Raw genomic sequence first — 25,411 nt, forward strand, 5'->3', positions numbered from 1 at the left:
GTGATAGGTATTAATATGGGTAAATAGGTTATTAAAACTATCATGGTATCACGCTAACTCGATATATTAAACAATCAAGGAAACCAAACCTAATATTTATTATGTTAATATTTTACTATCCAAGCAGAAATGTATAAATAAAGTTTTGCATAAAACTTATTAGTGCGTAAATTATTAGTACCATAAACACAGTATGGTGATTTCGTTAAAATGGAAATTATACTGTCGAAAAAAACGAATTCAATAGTACTAATTTGAAACGGAATTATAATGTACTAGGCCATTCTGGTAACGTATTTTTGTACACCCACAACCGAATCGAATTTAATACTTCGGTCGATTAAAACAAGTACAACATACGTGGAAAAAAATAGCACAAGGTAGTTCGGTTACGATTTACGAATATATTTTTTTTTATTACTCATTACGACCCACGGGATGTTATACAATCGAGCGCCGAGCAATAAGCATGATGCTCAAATAAAGACACATAAACGATCCATTTACACTGATCTATCTACATTAACTGTCCAAATCGACAAGTCGATATTCATTTTTTCAGAACATATAGTAAATAAATATAAATATATATATAATATTATGTTTATGCATTAAATAACTTGTCATTACTAACTGTTTCATCATCTTCTTGTCAGAACCTCTCTGAGTATAAAATTTGGACAGTAATTTTGTTTTATGATTTAGAGACCCACTAGGAAAGGATTTTCCAAAATTCGAATTTTAAAAAGGTCTACAGGAAGGTGGAAATCGACATTTTTTTCATTTATAAATGGTTGCCATCGGTTGCAGATTTAATAGTAATACTAGAATTTGTATATAAATGGTTGTCATTGATTACTCGGGCAGATGATGTAAAATCCGACGTCCTGCTTCATAACGTATTAGAAGAGTTACATAATATGTGAACTGTGATGTATTTTTAATTTCATAATCTGATTAAAATTATCATTTTGACGTATTTTTTAATTACACCTCATAATATTATAAATGATATAACTCTGAAGTATAGGTACCAATCAAAGCCACTCCAAGTATTATGGGTTTATTTGTTATATTAACAACTATATTATTTGTCTTACATGTTATGTTTCATTAACATTTCTGAAAGACTTGGGCGATTACACCTGGGGCCGATTTATAGACCCAGTCCACCTCTAGGTGGATAAAGGCTGGATAAGACAGGCTTCGCCATGCTTTACACCCAGTCGCAGTATCATAATATTTTTTTTATTTATGTAAACAAAAGTAACGTAGATACCTCCATTTCCCGTGTATGAGACGAAGATAATCCAACTGAAAAAAATGCACCAATAGATGGGAGCGAAAGCCGCATAGTTGGCTGCATCGCTGGCGTTGTACACATAATCGATGTCGCCCATTTTAGCAGGGTGTATAAAAGCTTCGTAAAAGAATGCAATTGCGACGATCCATCCCAACTTCAAGTGTACCTAAACGACATAACATTTATATTATTATTAATGGTGTTTTGTTACTAATAATAGGTAACAATAATCTTCTCAATCTCTGGGTTTCTAGAATGTGAACTACAAGTATGGGTAAATACACACCATATAAAGACTATAATATTTGAACTTTTAATAGTGACCAATATCTAAGTTCAATAAAAAAAAATATCTATGCATATGGTCGTTTAGACGTGGCAAAACGTTTATCTAAAATCTAATTGCAATTCGCTGTGTTCTGTAAGACTACATCTACTTGAGTAGAATATTTCGTATTAGATTTAGGTGATATATAAATATATAATGGTAATTAGAAGTATTCTATTATATAATTGAATGCAATTTTGCCGCACGTTCACATTCACACACATAAACACATTTTATCATTTATACACATCATTGTAATATACGAAATCAAAATCAAAAACAAAAATATAGTAATATCACCGATTTACTATGTCATTGCAATAGATTTATAGTACCGCCATAATTACAATAGTCATACGACTATACGAGTGTTACTTTGTTAGTCATTGCTAATTGTATCCAATAAAAATAATTACCATTTGTATAATGTCATACCATATGGACCTATATTTTTAATCATATTATACACATTGTCAAGAATAATACTATAATAGAAATTTGATTTATAAAATCGCAGTAAATACCGTAACGTCCGTAACACATCGATAAAAATAGTTTTCTTATACATTTAACGCGGATACCTATATTATTACAGAAACCATGGTTTTGGTACTTCGTCAATTTGTTATAGATACTTAAAATCACAGTCTTATTAAAGTTGTACATAATCTATTTCATTAGTTACTGGTCACTCAGAATCTATGAGTGGAATATTCTGTGTCTTTAGCTTCTCATATTTCAATACATTATACCCTAATGTCGAAACGTGTACGTTGGTAGGTAGGTACTATCGAAAGAATAATCGATTTGAATTTCAGTGCAAATTACAATTGCTATTTATTTCTACCTGATGTGATGAAAATTACAAATCTTTAGTTTGGTGCAAATTAAAAACGCAGCTTAAAAATTTTGGAGCAAATGGCACTTGGTGTATATTTAGGGTCGATTTAGGTGCAAGTTGAGTACCTCTCGCATCCATCGACATGAATATACATATTATAATTTATAAAAAATGATAAACAGACTTACGCTTTTCAATGGGTAGTTTCTTCCTACGTATCTCAGGCAATAACCCAGTAGAATACCCATAATGTACACGGTCAGCCTGTGAGTTGGCAAAATGTACGAATAATCTGCAGTGTCATACATTTGTGAAACCCTGTAGACGTGACAACAAAAAAGTAGCATAAATCACTAAAAGTTCCGTAATATGTATAACTACACTAAGCTGTAAAAAAATTATGAAAAAAAAATCGGGACAATCAATTTTCTGAGTTGAAAGATGTACACAGTTACAACGGTACCTCAGATGGTAATTAAGAATAATCAATTCAATAACTTTTTCTTAAATAAGTGATGTTAATATTTTTTTAACGTAAAGTTTTTATAGATAGTTGAATACATTAATTTTTAGCCTATTTATATAAAACCTAAACTTATCATAACGTTTATTATAGTTTTAGCTAACTAACTCAAGTTAATTTGATTTCATTAAATTTCCACCATCTTTTATGCCCGGAACTATACCTAATAGTATAATAATAGCGAGAACGTATACTATATCAATAAATAAGTATAAAACGTATGATTTACGAGCTTCCAAAATTGATGAACAAGTTCAATTTTTTCGTTAGCGTCACGCCGTATCTAAGTCCGGTCGATACGGCTGCCAGCCCCACGAGAGCTGCCATGCTCCTCCTAGGCCACTTCCACAAGGTCCACACGAGCAGCGGTGACACCATAAACAGCTGTGAGTCGATTCCGATGTGATGCGTATGTGACAAACACTGCAAAATACCAGTTAAATGTGTTACATTAGTATATACGCACATGTAAATATTGTAATTCGTATAATATTAATAATATTAGGCGTTTATTGCATCCTGCATCCTGCAGTACTACAAACACACATGGGGTGAGGGGGGTTGATCATACTCTAAAATTTGCACGAGTCCCTTCCCCCATACAAAAAAATTATAATCTTCCCATGATGACACTTGTATACAATATTATCTATATTCCGTGTTTGTGATGTGCTTCACCAAAATAAAATGTTCAACAAATATTTTTGGATTTTAATGTTGTTCTTTAGTCTTAATTATTTAAGTGTGGCATCGTGTATTTGGTTAGGTGTTGTGGGGTGTTGTGGTGGAAAATTGTTGAGAACTATGTCGGGTCCATAGTTCTCACACTAATAGACGGAGCATGTCTGGTCGGTGGGACAATCTTTGTAACATATGCGTATAAGATCCTATTATTAGTATGAGGTCTATGACTGGGTTTGACTATGTGATATTCCCTACTGTCGAAGTGGTTAACTTTTAATTTTTAACCACTACTGTCCCGCCAACTTTTTAGTTTATATTTTTTGTATCCTACCATTGATTTTTTATAACATTCATATCTAGTTGTAAGTACGAAACAAAACAATTTTCAGCGTATGTAATTACACATATAGCACTATAAATTATATTAGATAGGTATAGAAGTTTTGATAAACATGACATTTCGACCAAGCTGCTTCCAAGGGGCCACGTAAGGTTAATTTCCGCGGTACCCAGACTTTGAAATTGCATGATTATTTAAACGTCATATCGGGAGCTATATTAATATATTATTATAAACTTAACCACCTTAGGGTTTTAAAAAAAATTTGAACTTTCACGATTTTAAGTAAGTATACAAAATAAAAACAATAAAAACAAATACAATTAATTTAATGTAAGTATCACATAACAATGAGGTTTTTTTTAATGTTATTGGATGCATTTCAACCACTATCTAAAGTTATAGGTATAATTATATTATACCTATAATCTGATAAACTATAATCGTTCGCAATCGTGTCAATAAAAAGGTCGCCCCGATAAGAACCGTCCGCAGTCGTGTATCACCGATATTATAGACCATCTACACTGCAAACGATTATTGTTGTGTCGGACTCCAAGTGTCAAATGCAAAGTACAAACGTATAGAGATGACAGTTATTCGTAAATTACAATACGTTTGTGAATTTTGATGATAATATTATCGTGTACACATTTTCGATTAACAGTACACGTGCATATTTATATTGATTCAACAACATCTGGTATAAGAATAAAACATAAAATAAGTCTGATACTTGTAAATAATTAGAGCGCAGAAAAGCCATTGCGCTAAAATATAATTTAATTTGATTACGTCATTATTCATTATACAAAATATACTCAATTTGAGGTGCTCAAATTACAAGGAAAAAACATGAATTATTTATAACGTTTTATTTTTTAAAAAGTACCTACATAAATGAAATATTGTTTTCCAATATAAAATAAGCATATCAATTAGTTAATTATGAAACGTATTTAATTAATAGATTTATCATCTATGTACGTAAATAATATGTAATATATAACCATGTTATTTAATAACTAAATTCACCAAAATTAAAAAAATTAAAAAAACTAATGATTACCAAATTCTGCAACATAAAATTAACATTCTTTAATATTTACTATAATCTTTGCATAAATCTTATTATTTATTTTTATTTTTTAAAGACGTATTACGTTATTTTCGTAAGATTTTATTACACAATATAATATTTTCAATAAAATAATTTATTTTAGTCTAATGGTTAAATTAATAAAACTTTGTAGCTAATGTCAGGAATATAATATCATCAAAATGTTCTGAAAAATAGTTTAAATGGAAGAGTTATAATATACAGAGTAAGGTGTTTGAGTGTGTTTTTCTCTTATCATTTTTATCGACAATTTTGGTATGTTACTCCGAGCTTCTAAATCAAGTGACAAACACATAACTTATTATCTACTAGTTTGATGTTCAATTTTTAAGCAAAAATTTTTTTAAGAAAAATATTCTGCTCCAGAATACGAGAGGAAAAATGTATACTGTAATTTAAAAAGTAAAAATTTTTACAATGATAGAAATAAAAGATAGTGAAAAATAGATTAGAAACCTAGTAATAATTCCAAATATTAATAACATGTTTTCTGAGACAAAAACATTTGCTGAAGGAAGATGCTGTGAAAAAGTTAACATTTTTCCAAAAATAAAATAAAATGTTCAAACTGCAAAAAAAATAAATATAAAACTTTCATAAATATCAACATTATATATAGTAACTGATATGGTTTGTATCAATCAATAGTCATACATTTGGAAATGTTGCTGATACCAAATTTAAAATATCGCCGTTACTGTACTTCAAACATTTGATCATTTTAGTGTTCGATGCAGTTAAAAGAAGAACATAATGTTCTATGGACATGTCAGTAAATCAAAAGTTTCTCTGTGTTTAAAACCAAAAATAAAATTCAAAGTTTTGTTAAATCGTTTTATTTAATATTAAATTCACATTGATGTTTAGCCAGAAAGATAAACAACGATTACCATTAAGTAATTTAAAATTTAAAATCCATTATGAAACAAAAAAGTTGTTTATTACCAAACAAACATGTTCTCATAAGAAGTGTAAAGAAAAATTGGGTTGTACATAAATTGAAATAATATTTTACGAAAAAAAACATCTTCTTGGTACATATTACTACACATAACCGTGAACCAGATTCTACAATTGAATTTCAAACCGTAAGAAATATTATTAAACGAAAAATGTCTGAAAACCGCATTAATAATGAACTACCATGTAAAATAATATTTCGTAATAACTTTTAATTTACTATGTAGTTATAGGTAGGTACTTGCATTATGATCGTAAAATAAATTTTTACTACACATTACTAATCATTTCTTTCTTTTAAACAAATTGTCACGGATGCCCAGATTGTATAATATTATAATGTCTACCTATCAAAAATGATCGCAGCCAGTATAATGTACCATATCAGGTTTATCGCAGTTTGTATAACATTTTTTTTTTTTTTTGTCGCAGTTTACAGTTTCACACGTTGACTTTTAAAAAAAGTTTATTTTGTCACAACAAGAAGACATTTTTTCGATTAAATAAAGTTGATAATCATCATGTACTTATCTGACCTGCTTATATAACTATATGTAGGTACTGTGCAATCTATACGGTAAATACCTGAACAAATCATATTGACTTATTGTAATATAATGTATCCAAGGGAAGTTTGTAAAGTACCCAGTAATCTAAACGAATTATATTTTAATTCCCATGAAGTTACATCACCGAGAACATAAGATGTTTAACAAGTCAATGATATATTTTATGGTTGTACAAAATGGTCGCACTAATAATCATATCTACAAATCTACAAAATATAGTTATAATATGTATAATGTATATCATTATGAATTATATAATTCAATATCGATTTATTTAATGTACATAATATATTGCTATATTATATCCTCATTCCTCATTTAGTATTACCATATTTTTGAATCCAAAGTAATTGTGGATGAACAGGAAGTTTCTCCACCATGTCTTTTCACAAATGTCAGCGTGGTGTTTGACCACTAGATTCCATTGCGGACCGGAACCCAAATTCGGTAAAATCAGAGTGCAGAACAATATGATAGCGCCCATCGTCGGCACTAGTCTGCAATATTAATTAATTATAATTAATACAAAATTAATATATATTACCTAACGGTTTACATAAGATTCACGTTTTATTGTACAAGAGAAATAAATATTATTAGTAATACTAGTCAAACGCTTAGTGTTAGTGACGGCTCGCTGGAAGAGGCAAGTGATGCTGTGCGCCTCACCTCTGTAGAAAGTCAGGAAGAAAGAAAATTATAAATGTTTTTCATTTTAATACTTCTTTGCATTTGAATAATTATTTATTACTTAAAACTGTCTACAGATAATGAAATGTCTTAGTTTTTTTTTTTAAGTTTTTAATTATTCCAAAAAATTATAAACACGATGACTGCTGTTCACATCCCACCACTGTCCACTGTAGTGAGGGGAACAATTGCATTTTTCTCAACTTTTAATTGGTATAAATAAAAATACAATATAAAGGAGAGCCAAAAATATAAAATAAAATGAGAAAGAAAAAATACCATACTCTAAAATGTTCAATAATAATAATTATTATTATTGTTAGTAATTCTAAAATATGACAACATTTTACTTTAAAAAAATCGGTATAATGTAGCAATTTGAATAATTCTTATCACATTGATCTTTTTCATAATCGAAATGTAGTAATCTCAATGTATAATTAAAAAATTATGTAATTTAGTAGCACGATTAATGATTATAATAAATATAATATCTTCCTAGTATCTATACGTTCTTTATAATCGTGTATGCGTAGGTGATAGTTATGAGAACATAATTTTCTCCAAGGAATTTTGAAAATATCTGCCTTGCCACTTACGTTTTAAATTTACGAGCCACTGACAACGAATCAGTGTAGCTAGAGCTCGGAACTAAATGCTCTAAAAATCAATGGTATATGTAGTGTGAAATACATATGTATTTGTTTATAAAGTATGATGTATTTATAATTTATATTCAAAATCATTTTAAAGTAGAAAGTTGGTAAATATTTTTACATTTTATTCAGGAAAACCGTGGTGCAACTAGAGGTGAGCCCGGTTTTAGGATTTGTGACCCCCCCCCTCCCCTCGTTGTGACGTCGTTACGAATTCTACGTAACCTGACTATGCCTACGTTGTACGTAGTTGTATAATTTCTACGCACCAATTTTAAACATAATGTTGTAATATCATGACATCGTGTACGTATTGCTTTACTGGATAGACAAGTGAGAATATTATAATAATTATTAAACTTCTTATGAGTTATGAATAAAGTATATTGAAATATTTTATACGAGCCTAAATTGTTTTCCAACATGGATTATCTATATAGGTGTAGAAAATAACTTGACCTGACTGATTATCATTGCCCTGCAGACAGAACCACCGAACCTATGAATATGAAATTTGGTCAGTTGTTATGTTTTATGATGCAGTGACCGACTAAGAAAGAATTTTTCAAAATTTATATTTCAAAGAGGTAAAACTCAACAAGGGTTTTGATATTCACGGGTTAAATCGAAAGTTTTTTTTTATTAATGGTCATTATATAGCTTGTTATAATTATATTAAAAATCATTTTTTTTTTGTGCATATAAATTGTTTCCATTGGTTACTCCGCTGGCAGATGAGGTAAAAGCATGCATCAAACTGTCTCATTTACATAATAGCATCAATTGAAGAAACTATACCTTCAAATATGGCAAATAAGTTGTAGGTACCTAACTAACCCACAAATTTTTTTTTAATTACATCATAAAATTTTTTTTTAAACTTATAACATGCCTAAAATATATGATTAATTAATCTCAGTAACGATTATTCAGTTCAAAAAATTTGTTCGGTATAGACATAATATTATTGTTGATATAGTTACTTGTGAATTAATTATCTTCCTAATCAAATCAGGCGTTAATTATATGTGCTGTAACCTATACTTATTATACTGGTTATAGCGTACGTACCTGGCAAATCTAGAAATGAATTCTTTTGGCAAATCAATCCTGCCATTTCGATCTAAATGTCTCAAGAACGATATCGTAGTCAATAATCCACTCATGAATATGAAAGGATCCGTGTAGAGACTCGCAGCCCGAGCAATAACAGTCCACTGCTTTCCAAGATGCTAGAACATAATATTTCAGAAAATGGTATACTGGTGTCGGTATGAGACGAACTATGATTATTTTTTTTCCATTTTATATTGATCGGTATTATATTATTATATTACATGTAGGAAATAGATTATAGGCATATATATTGACAGTAAATTTTTATACCTACCAAAAAAATATTAACTCGACTTTTTTGTCAAGCCATGTCGGTATTAACGGTAGGTAATAGGTATAGTTAATGGTTTAGCGGTAAATCATCTCAAATTACACACTAGATTCTAGTTACTAGATGTATAGATCAATGATTCATTTTCCCCCTTTCCAAATTTCCTAATTTCCTCTTCAGATTTTCTATACGGAGAGTGATGAATGTATTGATTGATGATTTTACAATGATGTGTGTTTTGTTGTGTTTATCATCACGTTTTGGGACAGTAAAAGTGCTTCGATTTTCTTCAACAGCATTCTTTTCTGGTAAGAAAGTGAATTTTGTTGGTACCTCGAGGGGTAAAGGTAAAAAAAACCAATAGTTTTCAAAAACGGCAGGAAAAACAAACAAAAAATTAAAGGAAACGTACATTTTTACGCAAACCAGGTTTTTGACAACATCGATTTTGGTTTTTGGTGGAACTTAAAAAAAAATATCGTATAGATACATGACATTTTCACTGAATGTTTATATCCACGGTTTTTATACAATATTCAAAATATTTTGACTAGTGTTAAACAATTTATAATCACATGAAAATTTCGATTGTCTTTTCTAAACTAAAGTCGACAAAAATTTTTCGCTTGGTCGAAAAACTTGAAAATGTAATACAAGATTTTTGTAAGTTTTTGTTGGTGGATAATTTTTAAAAAAAAATGAGAGTAAATCCACAATAAATTGTTATGAGCTTTTGAATTTTGAATTTTGACAAAATCGTAAGAATCACGAAAATTTGCAAATTATTTTGAATTATAATGATATTTATAAAAATTTTGAAAATGTGAGAGAAATTGGTACATTCGGTTGAGGTCAATTTTATTTATTTATATAGTAATAATAATGACAAGATTCGAACCACAATAATTGTTTGGGGTTTTTCATTTTAAAAGTTAGGTGTAGGTACGCGTCAAACGACGCGAAACGCAGAACGACGGGCCAAGGTGAAATCGTCAAACCGTCGTGATCGCAATTAAAAAAAAAGCGTTTTTCCTGGTGATTCATTATTCCGATGCAAACATACATATAATATATTGAAGTGGAATTGTTTAGGTCACTTCCCGGTGCGTCGGTCTCACGTTTGAATTCGCAAACAACAGCATTAATGCACAGTCATCGCTGGCGGATGCTATTGGAAAATATCGTGACAATATAGAAATAAAGGCAAATACCTACGCAGAATAAGTATAAAATACACTATATTATTCGTGCGTATAGGTGTATTTTGTTTTGTTTTTTTTTTAATAATAATCAATAAATTGTTATCTATAAACCCGTCTCATCGCGGGGAAAAAACTATTTTTTTCGTTTACACAGTATTGAATAAGTTTACCAGTTTTTACTTTTAGGCTGTTATATAGACATATTTTGCTCAATTATTTTTAACTGCAGTATACTTAATATGTTTTATGCAAACTATTTCACTCACAATTGGCAGTAATTAATAAGTAGTTGTATTAAAATGCACAAAAATATTAAACAGTTGATAGGAAGTCGTCCAGACTCTGAATAGCTGCTCTTTCAAGTGTACAGTAAATGTTCACTTGAAAAATTGCAGTAGCAACCGAAAAAAAAATCGAAAAAATTGTTATCAGTAAATAACGAATAATCTCGCACTAAAAAATGATCGTCACTTACTCATCATTAATCATAATTTATAGTTTATAAATATTATATATTTATAATTTATTTATGCAATATAATACATAAGCGTTACCTCCGTCATGGCGGTCCTGTTCGAATAAGGGTTGAAAAACATCGCCATGGACTTATGAGAGGCCAGCAGCATGAGAGCGTTTAGGGCACGGATTCCGTGAACCGACCTGATGTCTTCAGGTGACTCATTAACGCTCAACAGCTGTCGAAAGTTCCTCTTCAACGAAAACGAGTAAAGTACCTTCGACACGGTGCCTGGAAAAATCGCATAAAAATCCAGTTGATATCAATATAAACGACAATAATCGTTTGTTACGTGGACCACATCATCCGTGGTGCACTCACTTTCCACACTCTGGAACATGTTGTACTTGTCCATAACGGTTGACAATATTATGACCAGGAACAGAATTCCAAAGACCGACCTGTAATTTAATAGATATATTATTATACATTGGCACACGTCCGTTGTTGTTAAATGGCTATGTCTACCCATAACACGTACATAGCCTAACCGAATTGGGTGCATGTTTTTAAAAGTAATGTTTTAAAATGCCAAGATTCAGAAAACTATAAAATTCGGAAAACATTTATATTTTAGAATGAGTACCTACAACATTTTTCGAAAATGAATGTTTTCGGATAAATATATAATACAGATCATTTTAGATCATTTGTATTTTGTCTTTTATAATCTACATAAATCACTCGATTATCAAAACTAGAAGTACGTAATAAATAAAATAGGTAATTATAATTAATTTGTATGGTTTGTTGAAAGTTTTTTTTGTATTCGTTTTTTTGTACTTAATAATTTGGACTAGGGAACAAAACGCTATGGTCACATCATCTGAGAACCACTATAGTTCATACTTTTATCCAGTGCATGATTATGTAGGTACCTAAGTTCGTCATATACGTGACTTTCATCTTTTGGACTTACACTGCGATCAACGAACCCGTTGTTGGCACGACAGAAGGCCTGTACGTTTGACACATGTCCGGATCAACTTTAAGACGCAAATTGATTTCAGTTGTGTCGACGTACTTTGACAGCAATAAATACATTTCATGTTCGATGTCGGCTGGAGAACAACTCGCCGGCGTGCAAACAGCCCAGTTCATGGTGGAAAACCTCGGGACGCGATGGCCGGGCTGAAAGACGAAATCATGTTCAACAGTTGCAGTAGGTACATTGAAAAATTAAAACAAATTATGTATTATCGATGCCCCTCCAGTGTAAAGACTGAGGCAAATGTACTTAGCTTTACAATATCCTCATAGATATATCGCTTATTAGTTATTATCAAATCATCAAGTGACAGAAATTTTACAGAGCAAGGGATTTGAGATCTCTATATATAATTTTCATAATTTCATTACTAATAACTAATAAGGAATCCATGTATACAAAATGTATTTCTAATTACAACAAATACTTGTTTTGATTACATTTAATGTATTTTTTGGAGTTTTTAAGGTCATAAACATCCGAACTCTAATAAATAATGATACACACATATTATATATTATGTTGATAAAATCAAAATTACCAACCTATAGCCTTGAGCACTAGCTATATGTATGTAATGTACTTCACGTGGAAAATTAAGAACTAATCCCCTGTAATGAGACCGGATACTGGAAAATGTGTAACTGATTTGAATTGCCTTGAGGTCGTTTTTATTTTTAAACAAAACTTCTATTAGAGTTCGAATCACAGGTAGTTAAATTGTAGGAAGTGACAGTGATAAATTGCTATTTGGCTAAAAGTGTTTTAACTTTCCGAAAAGGTTAGGTCATATCATTATATTATAATATATATACTTATTGTTAAGCAACAACAATAAAAACTTTTTCAAATAATACACGATGCTTGACCTCAAAAAATCTCAAATTAATTATAATTCCTCAATAGATTAAATTTTGTTTGGACGAAATCGTTAACTACATTATGAACTTATGATTAGGTATCCCTAAACTTCTTATTACTCAGCAGTTCTGAAGGTCATATAGTCTAATTTCTGGATTATAAATAATGCATCGAAATAATAGAGTACCACGATATTTGTGACGTATTTTATTTGCAGTCTTCAGAAAGCTAATAAGGCAGATAAATGCTTTTTTCTGAACATTTTTAGTTTTCAACAATTTTTTTTTCGCGCCTATCTAACATGCAATTTATTCAGGAAAGCTAAATTCAGACTCAAAACGCATTTTTTTGACATTTGAATATAATTAACTATTTTTTTTTTTAATAAATTGAAGTTATATTTAAAAAAGAAGGTATCTGATGTACCTAAGAAAAAAATACCTAAGAATTTTCAAACAATTTTAAGAGTTTTGGTCGAGTTATTATTGTTTTTCTTCATAATATTTATACTTACGAAGTGAGTCATAAAACAAAATTAATTTTTATTTCAAAAACGTATAAGATATAACAATTATTCAGTTGTTTTTTTCAAAACAGTATTTCAAAACTTTTTTCTTTATCTTTGCCGTATCAGTCATATTTATCTACTGGATTGATGCGTTTCTAGCTTCAAATTAATGTCATTGTTTACAATTTAATTTTATTATTAATAAATTGATCGTTTTCATGTGTAAGGCTGGAGTAACGTTGGGCCAGCCCCACACATTATTTTTTGATATTTTGGTAAATACGTTTTCTGAAAATTCTAAAATTACTGTTCAAATCAGAATACTTATACGGCATAACACGTATTGTTTTACTGGATAAATAAGTGAGAATATTATTATTATTACACTTTGACTTCTCATGAGTTACGAATGAAGTATATATTAAAATATTTAACATGAGCCTAAATTATTTTCCAACATGCATTTGCATTATCTATGTATGTAAAAGAACTTGTCCCGACTGATTCATCATCGCCTAGCCGGAATCGTCGAAGCTATGAGTATGAAATTTGAGCACTGGTCATGAACGTATCGATAAGTTTTGTTTAATAAACCAAACGCAAGCTATGGTCGGTGTGTTACGTCCGTAGTTCCGTGCTACATTCTGTGAAACAGTTTGCCATATCTTATAGGGCAAGAACTCAGTTCATTTTGGAGTACTCTGTAATTCGATGGAGGATGTTTCGGAGACGACAGAGTCGTGATCGAAAATAGTATTCCCGGCCCGAGCCGGAAGGCAATTTCGGTCTTGGGTGCAATGTATCCCTCGTCTGCGACTCGTGCGCACACGTCACCCGTGACTGAAATAGCTCACTTTCCGCCCTTGCCAAACAACATACTATTTCGGTAGAGCCCCCTCTCTCCCTTGTACTCCAGTTGGCACTTTGGCAGTTCCAATAAGGCGGCCGTCACTCGTATAGTCTATTCGACGTCCGCTTTAACCGTTAAATTACTATTAAAACCATAATGTTATTGTAGTAGGCATACCAATTAAAAATAACGGCCGTATTAGCATAAATAATATTAAGAATAAATTAATATGGCTGTTGTGGTAAAAGATTTTTATCTTTAAAAACGTGACAACGGCAGACAAACAAAGCTATACATCATACCGTGGTGACTTCATTATTTTTAAAATATTCAATTATGCTCGATAAACATCTGATATTGGCCATATTTCAGTATACGATGACAGTATCTGGTAAGTACGTCATGTTTGTCTAATATCACACTATGTTTTATTTTAGTGATATTTGTAAAAGACTATGATGTATTTACTATGTACTATATTATGGTATATACCTATACAAGTTAAATAACGTTTTATGATGGCAAGCGTTACTATATAGACATACAGTTCGGTATTATGTATTACACAATCATATCAAGATAAACGATTTTTTTTTTTATGGTAAATACGTTCCGCACAGACAAACGGCGTTTTTACAAAACAATAAAAGTACATAGACACAGGCAGTCGACTTCCTGGTGTCTGTAAAACACACGCTGCACACGTCATATGTACACATAAACTACGTAATTTATGTGTCTAAACTCTAAAACGCATTAAAATGACATATTGCCCAAACAAATGGAATACATTAGGTATTAAAATGTATAGATTATAGATACGTTCGAATCGCGTAGGAGCATACTACGGACATCGGAAACATTGTAAACACGTCAAAAAATAATAATAGAAAAACAAGTGATAAATAAATAAAGTACAATACCTACACACAAATGCGGATAGCCAGGTCGTACCTGTACACTTCGAATGCCTACTGATTACCTATTATAGAATACGAGGTGTTGAGTGATATTATATTGTATAATATGAAAAAATAATTTGACAATACGAAATACTAGTAAAATGGATAAAATAAGTTAAAAATTGTTAAAGGCTTGGGGGAGGTATACCAACTACAGAGAGACCAAATACGTCCAAATGCCGCCTATGTTTGGCTCATGGAAAAAATCCTGACTCTGTGCCTATGCGACTGTGCTTACAGTAAAAGTGTGCCAGCACCTAACGTTAAATATTAATCTGTTTTTAAGGTGGGTCAATGGGTCATACGTGATATATGACGTCTAAATTAAATGACATAAATTATACAATATACAGCCAATGCTATACGGGCTAAAAACAGCAATCCCTGTTGGGTATTTTTTTTTATCTTAAAATAAGTTGGCCGTACGGCAACCACTAAGCCGATCTCGTCTAATTTTAGAGTCTGAGCGGGGACCCAGTATTTATCATAATAACCAGGAAAACAAAAACAAAAATAACGAAAAATGTCAATTTTTAGCAGTTTTGAGCTAAAGAGATTTTGGTTTTTCTTGTAATTGGAAAGTATAGACTTGAAATTTTCAACAAATAATCTTCATATTTTTATTTAATATTAATGATATCAATTTCAAAATATTTCTCCTTTTTTGTGATGTTTATAGATATTTAAAATAATCTATTTTTTTAAATTTATATTTCTGTATGATAAAAATTATGTTTTCAGTGAAAAAGCTTGAAAGTTAAGTCTAAGCGTTTTAAGTTTAAATCTTACGAAATTCATCAAAATCATGAAAATTTGCAAATTATTTTGTAGTCAAACATTTATAAAATTTCAAATCTGAACACCTAATTAATCACCTACTCAATAGTCAATACACATTACACATCTTCGGTTTATTATAATTTATAAACAATTTAAATTTTAATAAACTGTCAAATATATAACATTTAGAATGACAAAAAAAATGTATATTTATTTCGATTTATAATATTAATTATACTTGTTAAACTTGTACCAAGTTGCAAGTGCGTAAGTACAGACAACAGACTGGCAGACGAAAGCTTTTTTTTCATAGATATAAACAAATAATAAGGTACTCAGTAGTCTGTAAGTTTAAAATTTTTAATTATAAAGTTAGATCAATGGTCTATCATCATCGGGGAAGACCGTGTGTAATGTCCCTGACCCGTATGATAATAAATTGTTCATATTTGAGAACAACACGATATGTTGGGAATTTATTTTTATAAACTAATGACAATAATAATAATAATAATAATAATATCAGGATAGGATTTGAAATAAAATAGTCTCTCGATAAATCTATGGGTAATATCGGCACAATCGCAATAACAGGTTTGACATTCATGGTACATTGACTTCTTATAATCATCAAACTTCGGACCTAATATCATTGTGCCTACAACGTATTATTTATAAGAACGTCCATAGGATATATTATTTTATTTTCGTATTGTTTTTCACGGTCGTTTGTCCATGTCGAACTGTTCGATGCTACGCGCGTTTACCTACGATTACGCAGGCATACTATATACGTACCTACCTATCCAGTACCCATCATAATGTTATTACAATTTACCATTATTGTTTAATCCGTATACTTGACACACTAAACTATGGTCGTGTTCATGAGCATATTTATGGCACTATATAGTATTATTCATTACGTATTAATTGTTTACAGTAACCGGAATACCGTGTGCACTATGTAGAGACGGTGACACGATGCTTGATGGATGTACAATATCTTGTTCTGACAGCGCCAAGCCACTTTTTCATTGTTGTAATAGGATAGTAGTGTGCTCTAAATAAACTTTCTGTCTTCATTTGCAATTACTCGCAAGTGCTCAAAAAAAAATACGCGTAGGACAAAACATTACACAGGTCTTAAAACGCTGAATATCACATTACCTCACACAAATGTAGTCGTATGTTTTTCACATGGAAAAAAAAAGTTTGGATACGGAGAGATTCTTTAAGACTAATAAAACTGTTGGACACTTTTTTTATGCTTAAGAAATAATCTTTCAATGGTACATTAACTACAAGTCTACAAAACTCTATCGATAACAGCCCGTCAATTTCTGGTAGGTACCTACAAGGTTTCAGCTGCCTCGGAAATTCTTATTTTTACTGTCTTTGATTCTCGGTCTTCTTTCTGAAAACCGGACATTTTAGTGACCGAAGATTACACAGGGGACAACGGAATAAAGACACAGAGGTACGAAAAACGGGACGTAAGATCGCCCCATTATATACATCTACTATAATAGCGTTATGGATGCTATTTTTAATTATTTTGATGTAACCCACACATTTTCGACTTTTTAACTTGGAGTGTGTTTTTTGATTTTATGGAATTTGAATTAAATTCTGCGTAATATTTGTATTGGTTTTAAATTTTTAGTACCTACATTTGTGAGGTATCGTTCTATTTTTATGAGCGACATTAGGCTATATATTTTTATAAATCTGTGCGGTATTGGGTCATGTTTGTGCGGTGATGGAAAGTACCGGGGGAAGGACTGCTTATCCCTAAAGCATGTAATGCTATAGTTAGATAAACCGGAAATAAATAAAATTATAAAACATACACATATTATGTAAGGACTAGGAACATAAGTAGTGCCAGTAGTGGTCTAATACAACCCAAAACAGAAAATGTACAAAAATCATCAATTTACGTTTTTCGTTACAAAAAATGAATATTTTTTTCTTTAATTTCTTTATACTATCGAACCACGTCGCCCGACAATAATATCTTTGTTTAAACTTTGTTTGATTTTACGGTGTAGGTAATAGACTAATAAAGGTATACCAGTTCGATAATTTAAAAACTAGTAGTCATTACGTTAAATTACTGGGTGGTATTAACAAATAATAATTAAATCACATCCGTTTCATATTATAATTGGCACAATCGTGTGAAAATAACAATAAAAATATAGGTACATATTTCTCATTATCGTTCGATAAAGTACCTTTACCATTAAGCATTAACGCTCGGAAGAACCCATTAAAAAATACGCTCAACAATTCGTACCATATTACGTAATGATAAATATAATAAAAACAATTTATACGAGCATAAATATTATCACGAGACTTTCAACTCGAATGTACAACTCGAATACCTATCATTAATAAATAATAATTACCTATGATATTATTATGAATAATGATCGATACTCGTACAGAAATATAAAAATATTGAACAGAGACCAAAATAATGAAATTTAATCACTGTACACAATAAACAATTATCTATACTTACGTCTTCCAACCGACTACGGAAGGCTGAGTGTGAATGCATGAGATCGATTATGTATTTTAATTTTTCGTTGGCATTTGATGGCAACGTCATTTCTGCGTATGTTAAACAATACTGTCCCTGAATGCCCAAGTTTTCATCGTTTACTCTTAGACACTGATCGAAGTCCCCAAACTGGTTTATATTTCCGTTCAGGATGCCCGATGGTATTTTTGCTGAAGAATCGTACACTGCAATCAAAATTAAGATATTAACACTCACTCAACTATCGAACGTGACAAATACAGCAACGCAATGTCTTGACAAAATGCCTTGGATGAAATTATTGGTCTGTGGTGCCGAGTGACATGTATAAGTGTATAAATTGTATGAGTTATGAGTAAAATGGTATTCAAATTGTAAATGATGGACTTAAAAAACTGTAGGAGGCAGTTGGTCAATAAATTAGTTAGAGATCCAAGATGAACAATATTAAAAATAAGATATAATATATTACTATCTTACATGGTGTAAAATAAAAAAAGAATTCAAGCAGAGGTGATATTTTAATACACTACTGAGTGTACACTAGAAGTTCCAGATCAATGGGTCATATAAACAATCTCGAGCACAATCTTTTCAACGTCGGCTTGACTTGTGGAGGACTCAAGGGGCCAACTCATTTTTCGAAATAGCGTAAACAATTTTTAGAGTAGTTGTACCTCTGACACTTTTTTTTGGTGGAAGACGAAGTAACTTAATATGGCCACCCTTATCATCGAATACCTACCACGGTATGTCAACACGTCATTGTTAAATCCGTTTCCATGCATAGTTTTTTATATTATTGACTAATGACTGCTGAATGTTAAATAATATGGCAGGAATTATCGTTTGACGTCAACATCTTCGATAAGAACGGAACATGATAGGCGATAACGTAAATCATGTTTAATAATACACATAACTATAATTTTAATTGCTAGGATCTATTTTTATTTTATTTTTTGTTCACTTCAGTGGAAAAATTATGCATAACAATATTTATAAATTATTATTGTATTAATAATCTTAGCATAATGTATGTTTTCAATGTATGAGACGATTATTATATAATTTTTAATTTATTTTTTTAAACCGTGACACGCGGGTAGTGTTCCATGGATACTATTCATAGATTATTATTTATTATAAAAAATTGGCAATTTTCATTTTTAATTATGCGTTTAGGTATAATAATAGTAATTTGTCCATGGTCCACCATATTAAGCGTAATTTTGCAAATGATAGGTGATTCATATAGTACGTCAATACGTCTCTTGCGCACATTGGAACATGAACTATACATTCGGTTAAAATCTGTGAACGAAACTATCGGCTTTATGAACAAAATATATAACTTAGGTATCGTATGATTATTGGGTTGGACAGGTTGGTCATTGTTTTGCATTATAAATGTTGAAATTACGTCAGTGTGCAGTATACCTTTATATCATATTAGGCATAATTTGCAAAACACTCAGAAAAAGCGTGAAGGTTTTTTTAATATTGTATATGCGGCGTACGTAAACATGCTACACCGCTTAACGTCAATTGAATATTAATAGCTGCCAGCTAGTCGGAACAGGTGGAACTATATAGGCAGGTACACGACGTATAATATGGACACAGGTGTGCATTGTACAAGGAGTATTGTGTGGTATTGTATTTGGTATATAGGTATTAAGCCGAACTTGAAAAATAACCTCCAGTATATTATAGAACGCACGTCGACACTCTCCAATATACCGAGTGGCGTCGCAAATTCCGTCCGATATAATATAATAAAAAAGTACCAGGACACAGCTTCTACAAATTGTAGTTAGCTGTGGGTACCTACTTATATCAAAATAATTTGCAAGACGACCACTCGACGTATTCCTAAAAGGAATATGCAAATGCGTGCATGCCGCATGCGTTTTTATTTTATGCACTTTTCGTCATCAACATAATGTTATCCAAATAACTCTAAACTAAAATGTTTCCGCCTACTTAAATTAAAAACAATTCTGTTTAAAAAATATTTAAGCAAAATTAACTAAACATAAGTATTTAAAAAATGTGCACTGTATTTTCACATTGAATTCCTACGATTCATAATATAAAACACCTTGGAAGTAGTGAATATTTTGGAATGTTATTGTAAATAAATTTTTTTGATTCACACGTCTTAAAAAATGGGTTGGAACAAAAATTAATTTTTTAAATAAACTTATTAAATATGTACTAGGTATTTATAATATTTTGTATTTGTTATCTCAGAGAGATTTTATTTTACAGTTGACAATTAATGGGCAGTTGGGTATAAAATGTTTTAAAAAAAACCCATTTTTTCAATGTATGGATTTTATTATCAAACAATGTAAATAATGTGTTATATGTTATAACTAAAATGTTACAATCATTGAAAAACATGAAAAATAGAATTTTGCAAATAGAATCAGAAGAATTGGAATAAAGTGTGTGGCTTATCTAGCTGCATTTTAAACTAATTATAAAATGCGAATGCATACGGTTCAAAAACCTTTTATTACGAGAATAATAAAGTTTTGATTATTTGATTATAATGAAAGACTAACAAAAAAAAGTGTATTTATTTTTTCTTATTTGCATGGATTTGCACGTGAATGTTATTTTCTTGATTTACAATATTTTTTTTATTCAACGATTCAGACATTATTTAGATTTTAAACTTACAAGGAACGACGAAACCATTTTGGTTCGAGTGTATTTGGTTGTAAAAACTAGTATTGTTATAATATGGTTATAGTCTATGCCCTACGGGTACATTCATAATATGCTATAAAGTTATTAGGCGTTTTAAAAAAATTCACATTCTAATCAGTAATCACGTTTAAGAGGAAAAAATTGTGAACACTTAAGTGTGTAGGACAATTTATTTATTTATAGTTTTTAAGCTATTAAAATATTTGTATGCTTAAAAATTATTCAAATACTTCTATTTCTATATGACTGCACAGAGTATCGTATACAAGTGTTAACTTTCAATGGCGCTCTAGAATTGGTTATGAAAATACAATTTATCTTATTTCTAGTGTTCCCATTTAACACTTTATAAAACTGTATTGATCGAGTTACAAAGCCTATATACGTAGGTACCTACTTACCTACGCTAAACTGAGATATTATAGTAATCGACGTGTTTAAAACAACAACCGCATTCGCAACAATAGAAAACGTGATTGTTCCTCGCCCCGTGCTGCGACGCTACATCAGTGAATTAATTACCTAACAAAACAACATTTAAATAATTTCGATCGTATCGTCGATATTTACTAAAATAACACAATACTGATTGTCCGAAAACACCACAAAATGATATTATCATAAAAATATCAAAGAAACCTAAAATTTGAATTATTTATATTCACTCATATGTATATTATTATGTAGGTGTTTCAAAAGTATTTTTCCAACACCCAGCACCGAATTCCTATTTCCTACAATATTATACCCATGTTAATGATTACCTAGATTCTAAATAAACATTATAATATATATTATATATACATTATAACTCGATTATTCAACCAACATTTTAGTTAAAATACTTTTCATCCGACAAACCATTTTTATTATAAAAACAATTTCATTTACTTCTTAATGCCCATATTGTTAATTTTTCTAATTCTCTTAAATAAATTTGACTGTGGTTCTTGCATAGTTCGTTTGAACTGCTTAACACAGCCATCGGAGGACTTGCGAAAAACAATCCTTGAATCGTGTTTGACAACAATATGTCGTTTTGTTTAACACCTAAAACACACAAGAAAAGAATAATTAAAATGTATTTAGGTAAACAGAAAATATAATTTTGTAATAATATGTATATAATATATAAAACACATATAACATTTCCAGAGTTTTTTTTTTTAGGACCATTTTTCATAAATTCTCATTCGTACACAATCTAAATGTAAAACGAAAACAAACCTAGTCCACGACAAATTTAATATTCATACCTATACTATACATTACAATTACATCTACGTTGCAATATGATAATAATAATAATAGTTTATAAAGGGGACGCAAGTTTGAAGTTAGCTATATAATTGTATTATTATGTGTGTTAGCATATCACTAACATATGTTTATATAACAATATTGTATTATTTGTATAGTCCTATTTATTTAAAACTGAATAGCTCACACCAGTACCTTACTACACGAGTACACGAAGATTTGTTTTCATTTTATTATCAAAACAATTTTATTATTGTATAATAAAATATTTTATACTGTACTCATACCTTTTCAATCGTTGTCCTTTGTACGACGAAGTCGTCGATACAATATACATATATTGTAAAATATGAGTGATAAGAACATACAATTAAATAGTATTTATGTATTGTATTAAAGTGTTCGAGAACCCAAATAATGTTATCATTTGATAATTTCAAACATTTTATTAAATCAAAGTAAAAACATATTTTGGTATAGGTAGTGCATTTGTATTCAACTCATATAATGTGATACAATACTTCATCTGATAATAGTGATAATACCTACCCCTTCTTTTTTTCCGATTGTCACATAACTGCCTGTCACTATGTTTGTACCCAACAATAATCGACTGAATTAAAGCATTCAAAAATATATGTAGCAATTCCAACTTAGTCTTGTTATCGTTCTTATGGTGTATTTGTGTGTAAAATACAATTTCACTCTGGAAATTGTTGGGATCGTTCGTATATAATGATCCAAAAATATTTATATTTCCTCCTAAAAAATTTACAATACTGGGAGAGGGGTTAATGTAAATTTAAAGTTGAGGAATATATAAAAAATATTTTTCTTTATTTAGGATTCGTTATTATATTAATATATAAGGTCAAGTAAATAAATGAGCCTACAAGGTTCATTAAAAATGATTAGAAATAATTGTTATTTACAATTATTGACCTATTGGCTATAGTGGCCCAATGAAATGGAGCAATTGTAAAGTCGTTAATAATTCACACTTGAAACTATTAACTTTATTAGGAATCGATTATATTTGATAGAATAATTAGAATATTCAAAATTTCTCCAGGTACAATTTTTGCATGCTATTTACAGGAACATATGACTCACAAACTACCTACCTCACCAAAATAATTTTCTATCGGTCAATTTTGTTGTAAACATTGAATTTTATTTTTGTATATTCGCTGTGAGTCGTTATTTTTGAAGGAGCCATTAATTGATTGCACAGAAACAAAATAAAGTAAAATAATACAGACAATATTCAATTACCTTTATGAATATTGCATTATCTATTTATAATTACCTCACTTCACCTTATGCTTCTGTGGTAAAAATATTTTGTTAATGAACAAACATAATTGTGAATTACACAAGATCGTATAAAAAGAGAAAATTGTGTGAACTTAATACCTATATCTATATTTTTTACCGTCAATAATCAGTACTGAGTAAGTGTATCTAAAGATAATTTGGAAAATAAACAACACAGACTGAAGTGATCCTTTCTGAACAGTCAAATTGTATTATAAAACGATAAAAATATTCCTATTGAGTATTAATATTAAGCTTTCGATAAATAAGAATCAACATCATCATTATTACAAAAATATTAACTAATTATTTATATAAAACTGTATTCATAAAATATTACAATATTATTTGTTGAGCTATAAACCAAAATGTAATAATTGATGAATAAAATGTTTGTTTTTCATATACAATAATTTAATACATAATTATATTTTGATTCAAATACAATTTGCTATAAATATTCTATTCATATAATAAATATTATTTTATAATATTAATATTTCGGGTCTTAATTTTTAAGTATAATTAGGTAGGCAAATAACTCAACTATTAACTAATCACTAATGATGTATACACTTAAATAAATATTTTAATTACTCTTATAACTATTGATAGTATAGACAGATTAGGTTAGGTTCAGGTTAGGAAATTTGGTAGAGGGAGGAGTCTTGCCTTCTTTATCTTTACCAATAAGATTAAAGATTGGTACCACTCACAAAAAATTAAAAAGAAAACAAAATTGTGTTTTATTAGGTAAAAAAAATAAAAAATTTTCCTGGTTAATTAAAAATTGTAATAATTTAAAATTTCCACTTGAGACAAAAAGTAAATGTGGCCCTGATAATGACCAATTATTTGTGCCGTGTACATTTCAGAGAAGTTTATCTGTCATGCGCCTTTTTAATTTTTCAATGACTCAACCCAAGTATATTTTACTTATATAGATAAGCAGTTATGTACTTATGTGTAAGTCTAAAATGTTAGTTTACGGTCAAATAGGCGAGCAATGAGTAAATCGATCAAATAGACATAAATGGAAATAAAATATTGTTCAGTGATTTGTGATGATCTGAAGGCTATGACATGAAAACACGAGAAGCAGAGTTATAAGTGTAACTGTTGTCCCGAAATTTGGAAAAAATTTACCACTGCTGTGATCGATTTTGTCACGTAATTTAACTATACAGAATGAGCCTGCACCTAGCAAGATTCTAGCTAGCTTCTTAATTAATTAATTTAGTTTCTGATTTTTGAAATGTTTATTTCACTTAAGGACCATAATATAATATAATATATTTAGATTCTTTTAACGACCTTTAGTAATAGACTTGAGTAACAAAAACACTTTTGTTGAAAAATCATCAATTAATTTTCAATGAAAACTAGTAAACAAGTATAATATACATCATATTCACAAGTAAACAATTTAGAACGTTTCGTCTACGGAGATACTATGGATACGTCATGCATTTATTATACCATTTGTTCTA

At 30.0% G+C, this 25,411-nt stretch overlaps 1 protein-coding gene across 2 annotated transcripts in view; it reads right to left on the bottom strand.

Moving 5' to 3' along the window:
• LOC111034303 (nose resistant to fluoxetine protein 6-like) overlaps window positions 1-25,411 on the bottom strand; it is a 64,054-nt gene that overhangs the window by 6,964 nt on the left and 31,679 nt on the right. For both annotated transcript variants that reach the window (XM_022315453.1, XM_022315454.1), the window contains exons 2-11: window positions 22,236-22,394; window positions 18,603-18,829; window positions 12,040-12,251; window positions 11,442-11,521; window positions 11,158-11,351; window positions 9,086-9,246; window positions 6,997-7,165; window positions 3,225-3,418; window positions 2,661-2,790; window positions 1,280-1,469 (exon numbers count right to left, since the gene is read on the bottom strand). In XM_022315453.1, the coding sequence (XP_022171145.1) occupies window positions 1,280-1,469; window positions 2,661-2,790; window positions 3,225-3,418; window positions 6,997-7,165; window positions 9,086-9,246; window positions 11,158-11,351; window positions 11,442-11,521; window positions 12,040-12,251; window positions 18,603-18,829; window positions 22,236-22,394 (1,716 nt within the window). The remainder of the gene's footprint in view (window positions 1-1,279; window positions 1,470-2,660; window positions 2,791-3,224; window positions 3,419-6,996; window positions 7,166-9,085; window positions 9,247-11,157; window positions 11,352-11,441; window positions 11,522-12,039; window positions 12,252-18,602; window positions 18,830-22,235; window positions 22,395-25,411) is intronic.

Source organism: Myzus persicae, unplaced genomic scaffold (genome assembly GCF_001856785.1).
Source record: "Myzus persicae strain clone G006 unplaced genomic scaffold, MPER_G0061.0, whole genome shotgun sequence".
Taxonomy (NCBI): Eukaryota; Metazoa; Arthropoda; class Insecta; order Hemiptera; family Aphididae; genus Myzus; species Myzus persicae.